The 16,218-nt window shown below is 32.5% G+C and overlaps 1 protein-coding gene across 1 annotated transcript; it reads left to right on the top strand.

Annotated features, from left to right (window-relative positions):
* The first annotated feature begins 6,985 nt into the window (after positions 1 to 6,985).
* On the top strand, positions 6,986 to 15,997 carry LOC112784489 (uncharacterized). Its single transcript, XM_072231102.1, has 11 exons — positions 6,986 to 7,080; positions 11,210 to 11,354; positions 11,448 to 11,623; positions 14,159 to 14,286; positions 14,375 to 14,459; positions 14,563 to 14,695; positions 14,805 to 14,962; positions 15,157 to 15,280; positions 15,384 to 15,566; positions 15,669 to 15,734; positions 15,848 to 15,997. Exons 1-11 carry the CDS (start codon positions 6,986 to 6,988, stop codon positions 15,995 to 15,997), a joined length of 1,443 nt encoding a protein of 480 aa, XP_072087203.1.
* The last annotated feature ends 221 nt before the right edge of the window (positions 15,998 to 16,218 follow it).

Genomic DNA, 16,218 nt, shown 5'->3' with positions numbered 1-16,218 from the left:
GGTCTTACATTCTACCCACCTTACAAAAATTTTCGTCCTCGAAAATTAATACAAAACGAAAGAAATTTCATAGCAGTTCACCCTTGAACACATTTAAGGAAGAAGCAAAAATATCTCAAAATATAAACATATACATGGTTTTTTCTTTTTCAAATACTTGGATGGTCGTATGCATAACAATACAAAGGTAGGAGTGTGATTGCCAAGCAAACGTTACAAGATAGGCTCAATGCAAAAGATGACATGATTCAAACATGTGATTGTAAGGCAAGGCATCGAAGGCTATAAAACATGATGGGGTTAAAATGACGTGTTCAACATCCACACACTAATCTCATATCAACCTCAAAGTTTCAACTTTCCAACTCCATCAAGCACTTTACAATCCCCATACTCGATCACAAGCCTGACAACCGCAACCCGTTCGCAAGGAACAAAACACCCACAACTTATAACGTCGCACACCTACCGCTTCAACTTCCGTATATCCATATCACGTCTTAAAGAACTAACGCATCGCGTTACTATGTCTACAAGTCGCACGTGATATCAAAACAATTCTCGAGTCTACTCAGAAGGATACAAGATTCTAGCAAGGAGGAACAATATCAAGGATAATGCTCATAGATTTAAGAGAATGTATCCAATTCCCAGATAAACAAAGATGTCCAAGCAAAGAAGTTTGCTAGAAATGAATCGATTGACAACTCCAAAGATAACCCTTGGATCCAAGAAATTCAATAGGACCAATAAGAAGAGAACCAGCACCTTAGTTCGAAACAAATTCAAATTGAGTCGAAGAAGTAGGAGGTTTACAGAAATGAATATCAAACCCAAGACAAAGCTCACAGAACTCAAGAGCACGATTACAATTACTTTCGAATACATTGTTCATGAAAAAGTCAAAAACTTGCGAAAAAACTACTTTGCAGTCTAGAAGAAAAGTTGAGCAACAAACATTCTTCAAAAGAGTAGCAAAAGCATAAATGTGGCTTTACTTCAATACAATTTCATGCTGAAGTAGATCATGTAGAGTTTTAAAAACAAAATGCACACAAGTTTGGCTAAGAGCTAAAATATTTCCTCAAATATTTTAGAAAGATAATTAGGTGCACAGCCTAACCAAAAACAATCATAAAACTCGAAAGAGAATCAAATGCTTGTTCAAAAATTCTCAAAGTCCAAATTCAAACAAGCGTGTATAAAAAAATCTTAGCAAGGTCGAAAGAGAAAGTTAAGCTTTATTTGGAAAAGAAAATCCGAGGTAAAAGTTTGCTTGTAAATTGGTAAAGGAAACAAGTGGTGCGTTACAAACGAACCGGTTTCCACTAAACAAGGAAACTTTCCAAAACTTCATTTAAAATAGTGCATCCCAACTTTAAATTAACTTCGTCAAAATTGAACAATGTTTTCAATCTAAATCAAGCAACAGAAAATAAATTCCGTTTAAAACTTCTTACAAGAGAATTCAAAACTTCTTTAAAAGTTCAAAACAAGACTCCAAAAGTATACTTGAAATCACCATTTCAAAAGGATATTCAAGGATATTAGGATGTACTTGAAAAGGAGTCAAGCCATACAAGAAAGGATCTTAAATCAAAGTAGTTCAAACAAGATTCACTAGGCATGAGTCATCAAACAAGCTTTCAATTGATTCAAAAGAATACAAAAGTCATAGAAAAAGACAACTTAATCATTTGTAATATCTCAAGGATAAATTTTTGACTAATAACTCTTGTAGAGATAATGAGAGAATAAACAATGCACTAACTTGAAACGAATAAAACTGACTCACGTAAGGATGAGATTCACAAGAGAGGACAACCAAGATCAATGGTAATGTTCACAAGATGTAAAAGATTAGTTAAAAACAAAGTCAAGTATGACATTCATAGAGATGGAAGGTTTAATAGAGAATTTAGTCCGTTCATAGGAAGAAAGCTGTGAGTCCAATATTTTCAAAAGAACAACAATGGCATAAACCATGTAGTATGCTAAACCAAACTCAATTCAAAATAAGTTAAGTGAAGCTTATCAAACAAAACTTAACCGGAACAAAAGCGAAAAATCCTTTCTTTCCAAAATTTTGAAATATACCCCAAATATATAGTCAATTGAAGATGTGCATTGGAACTATAGTAAAATTACTAGGAAGTCAAATTGTATTTAAAGTAAATGCAGTTCCGCAAACCAGTAAAAGTACAGGTGAGTTATTAGAAATAAATAGTTGTTAAACTGTATAAGAAATCTTCAAAGTTCCACATATAGATAAGTGTATATCTAGTCAACAACAACTTTTATAAAAATATCAAAATTGGCTGTAATCACTGTCAAGTAAGAGAAAAACTGAATCAACAATTTCTCAAAGAATGAACTCAGAACCCGGAGTTAAAAGGCACAGTGCATTAAGACAAGTTCAAAGCTATTTCAAAGAATACCTGAATCAAGAAGAACTCAAATAGAGAAAGATAGATGTAACAAGGATTGCAAACAAGCATATGCAATTAAGATCAAACAAGAATGCATAGGAATAAAGGAATAGAATTGAAGAATCAAACTACTTTTCAAAAGGATTAGCAAACAAGAACTTCAAGTTAGGACATGAAAGAACAGGTCGACTCGAACAGAATTCAAGATACACAACTGAATAGCCTCGAGAAATAGTTTCTAACGTTCCCAAAAGCCGCAATTCGCTTTACTCAAAACTCGTATAATATCTATGATAACCCATCAGTGCCTTCATATACATGATTCACTAGTATTAAGCCGGCCAAACTTAATACCAAGAATTATGCAATGCAAGTCTAACAGCGTTAATCAATAGACCGTCATGTGCATAAAGCTCTAATTCTCGTCATTCGACAAGGCCTAATACATGACAAACGCTCAGAGTATGCAATTGAAGCATAGTCGGTCCATTCCTCAGGCTCTAGAGGAAGGAATGCTCTGATACCATAATGTAACACCCTAACTACCAAAGTTAACGCTTCCGGCTGCGCGACTCTGATAGTTCGGACATTACGACGACTTTTATACTATTTAATGCTAAAATATGAGCCTGTTTAAAACTTTAAACCATAATACCGCTCCCAAAAATACCTTCGTTCGATAACGTACATCCATAAATACCATACAACTTACAAAAACTCATAAAGAGTACATCCAATACACACACACACACACACACACACACACACACACACACACACACACACACACACACACACACACACACACACACACAGATATATATATATATATATATATAATATTACAAGCATTGGACAATACAATTCCTATCCCTCTTACAGAATATATCAAGATAAAGGCGAGGGTACAATAAACCATAACTAGAACAATACAGAGCATCTCAACAACAACAAATAAACTCTTCGTAACTGCTGCGCCCATATCCTGAAAGGGGAAAAATGTAGGGGGGGTGATAACATCATCCTCGAAAGGGTTCTCAATAGAGGGTTTTTGGGAATTACTGTAATAGGATACGTGAAGATAAACCGTACTAGTGATTAATAACCGTCTTATGCCTCCTTTCCAAAAACAACGGTTTACAGTAAAAGTAAAGTCTGAAAATATTTTCTGAAAGAAGAACCGTTCGATTCTCAAAAACTCAAAAGCCTTTCAAAATGGTTTATCTATGATGAACCAAAACAGCCTTTCATATTTTATTCCAAACCAGAAACACAAAACCGAAATCAACCATCGGTTCATCTCATTTCAACCACGACCCTAGGCCCAAACAATCCAACCATCAACCAATCACCACAGTCCAACAGAGTCCTAGTAGCAAACACAAATAGGAAGATGCAAGCACAAACAAACAGTTATTGCAAGTAGAACAATTAGCAATTAATCACATAAGCACACCAAGTATAATATGCACACCCAAACAATGTCACATAGATGCATATGATGCATGCCTGTCCCTAGTGGCTGATGATATCATCTGTCGGTTATAGAGCCAACCCGACAAGTCCTGGTAGCTAACCATTGGACTGTCCCTCTGTTGCGCATCCCCAACTCGAGTTATACTCATCATAAACTTGATCATAATCATGATCCATATCCATCACCTTCACTGGTGAATATTTACGGGGGCGAGCTCATCCGAGACTTTCACAGTGCCCGGCCACACTTACGACATAGGGTCAAAAGAGCTTCGAGTCTCAACCTGGAGCACGTGGTGGCTAGCCACTGTTTTCTCCCAGGGAAACTCTTATCTCTGATAGTGGAAGTGCAACATTCACATTTATCAATGATTAAGCATAAACATGCATTCAATCTCATCCATGGATCAACATCCATCTCAGCCATCCGGCTCATGGTTCAGTCCATAACCAGCCAATATTCATATCATACACAGCCATTCCGGCTCACGGTTCAATCCAGAACCAACCAATATGTATAATCATACACAGCCATTCCGGCTCACAACAAAACAACACTTCCACATTCAACATCATCAATTCATAAAATCGGCATTTAAGCCATAAATCACTTTTTCCCAAATCATTTCACTTTGAAATCAAGTTTCAACTCTTTTCAGCCTTGGCTTTAAAGATCTCATTCCTCAAATCATCTCAGGCTCATAAGCCACTCTTACTCAAGGTAAATTCCCCTTTTTAAAACCATGCCACTCTCGGCATCCTCTTTTCAAAACTTCCATAACCATGGAAAGTTAAAGATTCATTTTGAAACATTCAAAATCATCCATCCAATCAATGGGATTTTATGACAAAGTTTCTCGGCAGGGTCCCAAGTCTTTAGGGGAGAATAACATAACTCATTTCGCCAATTTCATTTAAAATCATTAAAACCTTGGCTTTCCGATTTGAGTAATAAAATAGGATCTAAGCCAAACCGAGTCACGTAATCATTTACTTCTTTCAAAGCCGTTTCCTTTACTTAGGCAAAACCAACATCAACCCCATGATAAATTCTAAAGCATTTCAACTGTTCAAAATTGCCTTAGTCTTGCAAGAATTCAGAATTCAAAGAGTACTTCAAACCTTTCTCAAAACATTTCAAAATGAAACTTGTCAATAGACATTCAGGTCCTTTCAAAATCATTAAAACTTCTTTAATTGAAACCCTAAGTCAAATTCAAAGGCATAAACCCTTTTCGCATTCAAACAGCTTTAAAACACAAGTTTCATCTAAATAACTTTCTCCTGAAAGAGATACAATGCCTTTCTTAAGAAGCAAGACTAAATCACAATTTTCTCTTTAATAATTCATTTCAAAAGCATGAATCATCCTTTTCTCGATAATTCAAATAAAATTGTAAAAGTATTTAACTCATCATTTTCCAGACAACATTTCAATAAAGACTCGAATTTTATAGAAATTTTGGCAGCACCTCCCCTAAAACTTGGACTTTGCCACCCGGTTCGGGTCCCAACTAAACCATTCCAAAATCCTTTTCAACAGCCCAAAATCCAAAGTCAGTTCAAGGCAAGCCAAATCCAACAGTCATCTCAATTCTATATTTCAAGGAAACCTTTTCAAAAATCAAATCTTTATCAGCCGAATAAACTCATTTCTAAAATTTCAAAGAAACGGTTCAGCAACAATCGTTTATCAAAAACCATATCATTTAAAGCCAGCCAGGCTGAAATCAAGAGTGTATCCTATTTTACACATTCTCAAGAAAATCCATTCAATACAAATTAATTTTCAACAGATCCAACTCGATCTCAAAGCTTTAAAAGAATCAATTTCAAAAGCATTTCGTTTCACAAAGTCACATAACAGTCGAGTCAAACAAACACCCATAATCATACAAAACAACCAAACAATACATAGGACTGATACAATCACCAAATACACATCCTCACATCAGTACCCATATGTAATAATTCCAATATACAAAATATAGTTTTCGGAAAGCGCCCCTACCTCAAAACGTAATTCCATAACCCAAACGCCTCATCAAGTCCTTTCCGCCTCAACCCGAACTGATGGCAACCTAAACCTCAGCTCCCAGCCACTTTCGCAATAACCATGGCAACCCTAATCGCAACATACAATAATCAGGCCTCGACCCCACGTTATCAAAACTCATATTCATTAACCGAACACAACAGAATACTAACGCGAGGCTTTTCGAAACATAAATACTTACTAAACTAGCGAAACAAAGTAGCTGCGATTTCGAACAGGCCGGGCAACAGCTCCGGCGATGGCCAGAAGCTCCGGAGGATCTACTATAAAAACCACGCAGCATTAAAACCCTCTCGAAATCCAAAAAGGCAGAAACCTCAATTAAAACCCTTACCGGCAGAGTGGAGCAGCAGCTCCGGCGGTGACCTCCCGCAGCAACCATACCGTTTCCCGGCAACCAGAGGCACAGCGGGGTTTCTTGGCGGTAGAAACGGTGGTGGCTGGGCGTGGTTATGCCTCCTCTCCTCTGTACGACCCGGCGGCTTCCCTCTCGCCGGCACACAGTGGCGGCATTGCAACAAGGAGCACAGCGGTGGTGCGTAGGCCAGCGACAACCCCAGCAGTGGCGCCGACGGACCAGTCACGACGGAGGCAGCAGCAACTCAGACCACGTCTCTCCAGTCTCCGACGTGAGCTCTCTCTCTCTCTCTTCCACCGATGGTGACGATGACGGCAAGGACAGAAGTGGCGGCGCGAACACCATAGCAGCGGCGGCGAGCTAGTCAGCGGCGTGAGAAGTACGGCGATGGCTGGACGGTGATGGATCTGACAAGGACGGAACCCTCGGCGGCGCAGGGTGCGACGGGGCTCGCGGCGGCAGAGCGCGATGGCTCCCTTTCTCCCTCGCGTCATCCCTGCTTCTTCCACCTGCGAGCTTGATAGCCGTGGCCATGGAAGCTCCTCGTGCGACGGTGGTGAGGGCAATGGTGGCGGAGATTGGGCAGTGGCCTCCTTCCCCATTCTGCTTCCGTGGAACCCCTCCCCTCTACCCCTTTCTTTTTCTTCATTGGTTTCTCAAAGAACAATGTGTGTGAGGGTTCAGCATAGGGGCTGCGCAGCAAGGACAGTGAAGAAAGGGGTTTTGAGGCTGCGCAACATGAAGGGGGATTGGGGGAAATGGTATGCCAAAATTAGGGTAAGGCGCATTATAGTAACTTCACATAAAATTGGGAATAATATAGTAATTGAAACTCAATTAAATCCAATACTAATTGTGTATAGAAAATACTATTTGCTCCTCATTTTTACAAATTATTTTCAATAAATTGTCCAAATCAAATAATTAGAAATAATATAATTAAATCCTTTATTTTCTCAAAACAGGAGTATCAATATTCTAAAATATTAATTATTTAGTCCAAAATCATATAAAAATCCTTATTATTTCACAACCACCAACTTTGTGGTTTAAATATAGAAAATAATTCAATAATTATAAAATTGGATAATAATCATAACTTATCTCAAATTCAATAAATCAAAACTTGCCTTAATTATCTTTAATAAAATAATTTCTGAAATTAAGGCTATAAATAATTATATGATTTGAGACTTGATCATAAAAAGACTTTTCAAAGGTTCTGGGTCTTACACTAAACAAAATACAAAAACACTAATTTTTGTGTCTTTATTTTTGTATCTTATTTTCAGTATTTTATCTTATCTTATTCTTAAAATCAAACACAAAATTATTTTTCAACTAGTATTTTTACCCGTAATAATATTACGGTAATATAAATTTTTTAAAACTACAGTCTACTCTGTTCTGACAGTATAGATTATGCATGGCACAAAAGATTTATAAAATCAAACTAATTTTACAAAAAAAAAGTCGTAGGTTGACAAAAGTCTCTGACTAAGAAGAACAAGATACTTGTAGATAAAAAATCAAACAATAATATTTTTATTTGTTATCTTTATATGAAGAAGTCTAATTTTTTATTAATAATTAATTTTAACATTCGTTATCTAAAATTTAAAACAATTTAACGTGTATACTTTTACATTTAATTAGGTATTAACTGTTAAATCTGCTGCACAAAAAGAAATAATTAGTTAATTATATTTTCTATTTAAAAATAATATTTTTTCTTCCTGTGTATATAAAAATATAATTAGATGTTAGTATAAAAAATTATACTAATAGTTATAAAATTAACTCAAAATTAATTTTTTTAAAATAATTGAATCTTGATTCTAACTTTTAATTATGACATTATTATTTTTTCTAAATTATATGTAATAAATATTTGAAAGAAGAAAAATAAAAATATAAATTAAAAAGATAACCGGTGAAAATTTAAAAATAAATAAAAAACTAAAAAACTATGTATATAATAACAATAATAATAATATTTTTTATTTAAATTATATTATTTTGTTAATTTTGTTTTCTGTAGAAGAGAAAGATAGAAAAAAAATAGAGAATGAGAGAAAAGATAAAGAAAGATAAAGATGAAGAATGAGAGTGAGAGTTTGTTAATTTTAGAAGAAAAAATTTTATTTTAATTGTAAAAAATATCGAATGACATATTTTGATTTGTCAAATTACTAATATAAAATATAAATTATATATAGAGTAAAAATAGTAGAAAAAAATAGAAAAATGGAGAGAGGTACATAAAAAAATTTAAGAAGGAAGTTTATTAATTTTGAAAAAAAAATATTTTTCTTAATTTTAATAAGAGAGTGTCATATGACACATTTGATTATTAAATTAGATAGTAATATATGATACATAATATAGGTATATTTCAATTTCAATTTTAATTTTAATGCAATTAAAGAATGTCATGTTGCACATTTTGATTGTCAAATTAATAATTAGTCATTGATATTGATAATGATATATAAAATAGATAGAGCGGTTGAAGGAATGAGAGAAATAGAGAAAGGAAGAGAGAGGAGGAGAGAACTCTTTAATTTTGGAGGGAAAGATTTGATTTCAATTGCAATGAGGGAGTGATTTGTGGCACATTTTGGTTGTAAAATTAGTAAGGAGGAGGGAAGAATTCTTTAATTTTGGAGGGAAATATTTAATTTCAATTACAATGAGAGAGTGACATGTGACACATTTTGGTTGTAAAATTAGTAAAGAGAAGAGGGAACTTCCTTAATTTTGGAAGGAAAGATTTGATTCCTATTGCAATGAGAGAGTAACATATGGTACATTTTGGTTGTAAAATTAGAGAGATATAATAGATGTGGCACATTTTGATTGTGAAATTAATAAAGAGAAAAGGAAAATTTCTTAATTTTGAAAGAAAAGATTTAATTTCTATTGCAATGAGAGAGTGACATGTGATACATTTTGGTTGTAAAATTAAAAAAATATAATAGATAATAGATATAATCTATTCTATTATATAAAAACCGGATGTCTGCACTTAATGATGAAGCCGACGTGGCATGCTTCAGAGAGTGTTTCCGATTTAATTGATTTGATTTGATTTGATTATATATTTAAATATTAATATAATTAATATAATTTATTATAATTAATATAATTCATATAATTTATTATATTAGTGAATTAGTCTTTTTATTTATAAAGTCTAAAATAAAATAAATAAATTATTATTTATTCTAATTAAATTTGTTTATATATTACATATGAATTAACATTAATTTATAATACATTAACTTATAATCCAACTAATTGGATCGGACCGGTATCCAGCGCGTTTGCCTAAAGTGACGTCGTTTCGAAGGGTGAAAGGAATAATGTGTTGCTGCTTCTTGGTCTCCCTCTTCTCTTTTGTTACTTTCATTCATTTCTTCATTCAAAGAAAAACAAAAAGGGAAAACCCTAGCTAGCCTCCACCGCCGCCGAACGGAGTGACCAGTTGCCGCCGTCCGTGGCTGTCCGAGGAGTCTCTCTTTGTATTATCGCTGTTTTCCAAGTCAAATCTCCTGTTCGATGTCTTCTTTCTCACTCGGCGCCCATCCTCCGTCGGATTCTTCCTGCTCGCGGTCGTCTTGTCGCCATCGTCTCGGCATCATTGTCTCGAAGGTCAGTGATTTTGGTGTGCACCTGTTCTTCGATTTTCATTTTATTCTCTGAATCTCTGTTCTAAAATCAACAAATTATTGAATGATTTTGGGTTCTGGGTCTGTTGTACTGCTGCTGCTTTGTGTTTTTATAAAATTTGTAGATGATTATTTGATTATTCAGGGTTGTGTGTTTTGTATTTTGTGTTTCAGATTACACAGAAAAAAATCAATTACTTGGAACACTTGCACACAAACATGCCCAGTCCTAACAGCAGCTTGCCAATGGATCCTTCATTGGGTCCTTCCCCTGTTCTTAGAACCTTGGTTGTAATCATGGTGATTCTCTAAACTAATTCATTAATATATGTAATTTAAAATCCTAATCCCAAATTGCATGCGACCCATATATAATTAATTTTATCATACAATTGATCCTATTTTTAATACCTCTTTTCACGTAATTTTTTGAATTTTGTCTAAATCTTATATTTTTTTGTAATTTGTCTTATGTTGCAATATTTTTTTCTAGGAGTCAATGAAAATCAATGCCTCAGATTTTAATTTATAGAAAATATGATACTATGCTCTCAACACAATCTTTGGTCATATTGAAGGTACTCTTAACAAATTTTTTGGGAATTATATCAGATTAAGAAACAAAAAATTGGTGCTATATATCAAATTTAATTCTCTTACCCCCTTTATTCTGTACCTCTTGAAATGTCAATATCTATGATATAAAATTATTTGACAACATACAAAAATAAAATAATTTCATGCCTTTTTGAAACTTCTTCTGATTTACCATACCTAATTAGTGTATGTAAATATGGTGATTTTCTCTTCAGCATATATTGCTTCTTATTTTGATTTTTCAGAATTAAACTCAATGGAACACAATAAATGTTGGCAGTTAATTTCTATCCTAATTTTGATAATTATTTTATTGATATTATTCAGATTCTTTAATCCTGAATAGTTCAAAAATTTTCCTTTTTTTTAATTGGATTTTGATAGAAACGTAAAGATTCTTGCAATCCTTACCAATACTGGGGCTGAACAGTGCTATGACTCTCTATAAGTATAGCATAGGTGATCACCACACTTACTCTTTCTCTATACAGAAATTCATAATATTTGAGTAATTTTGTAGTGACAGGTAGCAATGGCAGCTAGGTGGGTTCATGTGCCATGTGGATTGTTTCACAATAATTTTTTTTTATCTTTCACTAAATATGAGGTCCTTGATTTTTAGGTATGATCTCATCAAGTGTATCAATGCTGGTCCAGCGCATAAGGTGTGGAAGCTCAAAGTACGTATCATTAGGCTTTGGACCGTTTCTCAATTTGCAAAATTTGGGATGAAGGCACCTATTGAGATGGTTATCCTTGATGAAGAGGTAAAATTTTCTCTTTGCATTTTAGATTTATTTTGGTAATGACTGAGCAATAAACCTCATTTATCTATGACTCTATAACATTAATGCATTTAGGGGGATACAATTCAATGCACTGTAAAAGACATATTTGTTCCTATCTTCGAGAGCTTACTCGCTGAGGGCAACGTGTACGTGGTTACTAATTTTGGAGTTGCTTTGAATACCATCAAGTTCAAGCCTACTAGACACGAATTTAGAATCCACTTCAAGAGGACACGATTGTGCGTCCGGTACAAGATTCTTCATTTCCATAGAACGGATTCAATTTTGTTCTGTTCAAAACAATTCAATCAGAGTCTAGAGATGATGGTTATTTAGTTGGTAAGTACTTTGTTAAATTAATCTATAATGCATGTGTTGTGTAATTTTTTGAGGTCTAATTTTTTAATTCTATATATTGTTTTGCACCATTTGCTGTCTTTTTTATTATGAGCATGTAGTGGCCATATATGGATTCAATTGATAGTTGTTGATATTCCTCTCAAGTCTCAAGTATTATAGATTCATATAATTTTCGTGAAATTTATTTAAGTAAAATTTGCTTATCTTTTTATCTTCTAACCAAATATACACCCCAAGAGTTTATAGGGTCTAACTCATGAAAAATTAGTTATTACCCATGGAAAAGAGTTGAGCTTTATTTTGGGCTTTTGCCGTAAATGTTAGTTTTGTATCCTTTGAATTGATTGAAAATTTTTACATAATATAATATAATATATTATGACGGAGCATGTCTTATTTTTAAAATTTATTTCATTAAGAAATTATATTAAGAAAGAATTTTTTATTATTCCCTTCCTGTAACAATTATTCCCTTGCTGTAATTTTATATTAAGAAATAATATAATTTCTAACTCAGTTAAATATTGTTTCATTTAAATTTTGTTTAATAAAAAAATTATATAATTTTATGTATTATCCTTATAATGTCCTATAATAATTAAATATTATTTTAAAAATTAATGTGTCTTATTTTTATTTAAATTCTGTATTAAAAAATTTCATTAAGAAAATATAATTTTTTTAGGCAAAATAATTTTTCAATCTGATTTTATTACATAATATATCTATATTTTAATGTATGTCATTTGAATTGGCTTATGCGTCATTTTTTGTTATGGGTATAGGTATAGAACTAAAAAAAATGTATTATTTATTGGCTTTGTATTTATTGATCTGATTGTTTATATTTATCAATCTGATTGTTTATATTTATTACATAATTGTTATTGGCTTAATTTGTTTTCTATTATTATGCATTTTATTTTAACACATCTAAATACAGATTTCATATATATAGCAACTAAATAATTAGTACCCTTAAAGGTATCGTTGATAAGGAGTACTAACCTATTTGTTAGATTAATCTATAATGCATGTGTTGTTTAATTTTTTGAGGTCTAATTTTTTAATCTTATATATTATTTTACACCATTTGCTATCTTTTTTATTATAAGCATATAGTGGCCAGATATGGATTCAATTGATGGTTGTTGCTATTCCTCTCAAGTCTCAAGTATTATAGATTCATATAATTTTCGTGAAATTTATTTTAGTAAAATTTGCTTCTCTTTTTATCTTCTAACCAAATATACACTCCAAGAGCTTATAGGGTCTAACCCATGAGAAATTAGTTATTACCCATGAAAAAGAGTTAGGTTTATTTTGGGCTTTTGCCGTGAATGTTAGCTTTGTATCCTTTGAATTGATTGAAAATTTTTACATAATATAATATAATATATTATGACGGAGCATGTCTTATTTTTAAAATTTGTTTCATTAAGAAATTATATTAAGGAAGAATTTTTTTATTATTCCCTTCCTATAACAATTATTCTCTTGCTATAATTTTATATTAAGAAATAATATAATTTCTAACTCAATTAAATATTGTTTCATTTAAATTTTGTTTAATAAAAAAATTTATTTAATTTTCTGTATTATCCTTATAATGTCCTATAACAATTAAATAGTACTTTAAAAATTAATGTGTCCTATTTTTATTTAAATTCTGTATTAAAAAATTTCATTGGGGAAATATAATTTTTTTTAGGCAAAATAATTTATCAATCTAATTTTATTACATAATATGACTATATTCAATATATGTCATTTAAATTGGCTGATGCGTTATTTTTGTTATAGGTATAGGACTAAAAAAATTGTATTATTTATTGACTTTGTATTTATTAATCTGATTGTTTATATTTATCAATCTGATTGTTTATATTTATTACATAATTGTTATTGGCTTTGATTTCTATTATTATGCGTTTTATTTTAACACATCAAAATACAGATTTCATATATATAGCAACTAAAGAATTAATACCCTTAATGATATCATTGGTAAGGAGTACTAACCTATTTATTTTTTGTTTTTTCACGAACTTCGATTTCTAGGCCCTAACTATTTATTAACAGTCTTTTATATTTTTATTTTTAAGAAAATTAAAAAAATCTGATTTCAACATGGATGAAACTTTGGAAAAAAAATGTGTCATTTTTGGAGAAATATCTGAGCAGATAGAGTTTTGTTAATGGAAATATTGGTGCCTTTATTTTGTAGATGTGATAGGTCAGCTTGCCTCAAAGGGTAACTTGGTCGAATTCACCCGGGACGGGAAGCCGTCAAGTTATATCACCATAGAACTTGATGATCTTGAGTAATACTTAATATCTTTTTGATAGTGGCTTTTGTTTTAAAATCTTATTTTGGAATTTTGTGCCTATCTTTACTCTACAATAATTGCTATTTCTTATAGGGGTGGACAGAAATTAAGGGTAACGTTGTGGCAGTCTTTTGCTTTTCATTTGCTCAAATATCTGGAGGAACACCCGTGTCTTACCTATGTGGTTATTCTCCAAATGGGCAAGATGAAATTTTATAGTGGTTTGTTTATTTTACTGCTATTTGAATGCATGTTTTGTGTCATCATATGCTTCTGGTATTTTCTTTAATTTGTTATGTCTTTTTGTAGGGGTCATGGGTGTTTCCAACACAAACTACAATTCAAAACTGTTTATCAATGTTGAGTTTTCAGCTGCCAGGAATTTCTTTACGAGGTAAAGTGTATAGATCAGTAGTGTGGTCAGCATAATATTTATACAAGGCTTTTGATTATTTAACTATTAGCAAATTTCATAAATTCTGATTTAAAAATGCAAGGGTGAACAAATTGGATCCTGTTGACAGACAAGGCATAATGCCGCTGGTCTATGATCAACCTATTTCAGTTGAGGAAGATTTTTTGCGTCTGTCAGTCTACAAAACAATTGCCGAGATAAAGGAGCATAATCAGGTAAATTTCTTTCTTTATTACTCTTCCTTTTTTTTATTATATTAGTTCTAATGTTTGTTAGATCATAATCTCAATTGTTGTGTTGTACCATTGCATCCATCAATTTTAGGATACTGTATTTGTTACAGCCGGAACGATTAAAGAAGTTGACACCGAGTTTGGTTGGTGGTACAAAGGATGTAAGAAGTGTCGTCGTGGCTTAAGGGAACTTGAGAAAAGATATTTCTGTCCCAATTGCATTAGAGACTACGGGTTCTATGATCCAAGGTATGACTCACGATACTTCTTTAACATAAGGATTATTTTAAACTATTCTACTGTGTGGGATGGAGACTCTTGGATAAGCCATTAAAAAATTATTTGCATCCAATTCAATAATAATATAGTATAGACACTCTGACTATTGGTATAATTTATGTAGTGTGTTGTTCGTGGATTGTATATTTTCTGGTGAATAATAGGTACGACATCCACATAAGGGTGATAGACCACACCGATGCTGCCTCTTTTGTTTTGTTCGATGGAGAAGCTGCAAAGTTTCTTGGAGTTTCTGCTAATGACCTTAGGCAGTCTTGTGTGACTAAGGTTTAATGTCATATTCATTTTTTTGTGTTAATTGATTTGTACTATACCTTAATTTTTATTATTTATGAGAGCATGAATGAACTTTTTTCCGCTAAATTTGAAGGGTGTTGAGAAAAATTCCTGTCCCGAAGAGATTAATAAGCTTAGGGATATTAAGTTCATCTTCAAAGTACAACTCAAGATGAGGAATCTGAACTCTTATGAACCATATGTGATTCATGTGCTGAGAATGACTAATGAGAATTCTCTGGTCTCTGCTTTCCTGGATAAATACAATCCTGACCTTGTAACTCCCTTTGGCTAATAACTTTCTATTTTGTTTTAGTATTGCAAAAACATATCAACCAGATTTTGATGATGTCTTTTTATTGAATCAATTATTTTGTAGGGCCTTTTGTCCCATGAAAATTCTGAACTATTGAGTTTGTCTACTGGTCCATACGACACTTCTAAGGTTTGTGTCAAATGATTTCCAATTTAAATTGTTACAATAATGTTCTTAGTTTTTACATAGTAAATAAAATATTATTATTCTTATATTTTTTGGTACATGATGGCGTATCCCAGGCTTGTGAGAGTGAGCTAACTCCATCACCTGCAGTTGATGAGAAACATAATTCTAAGATTCTCGGAGCTAAGAAACATATTGAAGAAGTTGGAGAGGAGTCAGTTTCATCCAAATCCAAGAAAGGAAAGTGGGTTGTGATGGAGGACTAAATCATCACGCCTTTACACAGTTCGATTTATAATATATGAGAATAATTTATTTAAACTATTACTTGAATGAAGTATGGTTGTTTGAGAGTGATTAGGATCTACCATATATGAGTAGTTTATTTTTCAAAATTTGTGTTAACATTAATTTATCTCTTAGAACTTGATACAAGAGTTGTTTTGTATATTTGTTTATTTAATCCAAGATTTGAGTGTGTTTTCTT

Source organism: Arachis hypogaea, chromosome 20 (assembly GCF_003086295.3).
Source record: "Arachis hypogaea cultivar Tifrunner chromosome 20, arahy.Tifrunner.gnm2.J5K5, whole genome shotgun sequence".
Classification (NCBI taxonomy): domain Eukaryota; kingdom Viridiplantae; phylum Streptophyta; class Magnoliopsida; order Fabales; family Fabaceae; genus Arachis; species Arachis hypogaea.
Note: the sequence above shows the minus strand (reverse complement) of the source record. Positions and strands in the feature narration are given on the sequence as shown.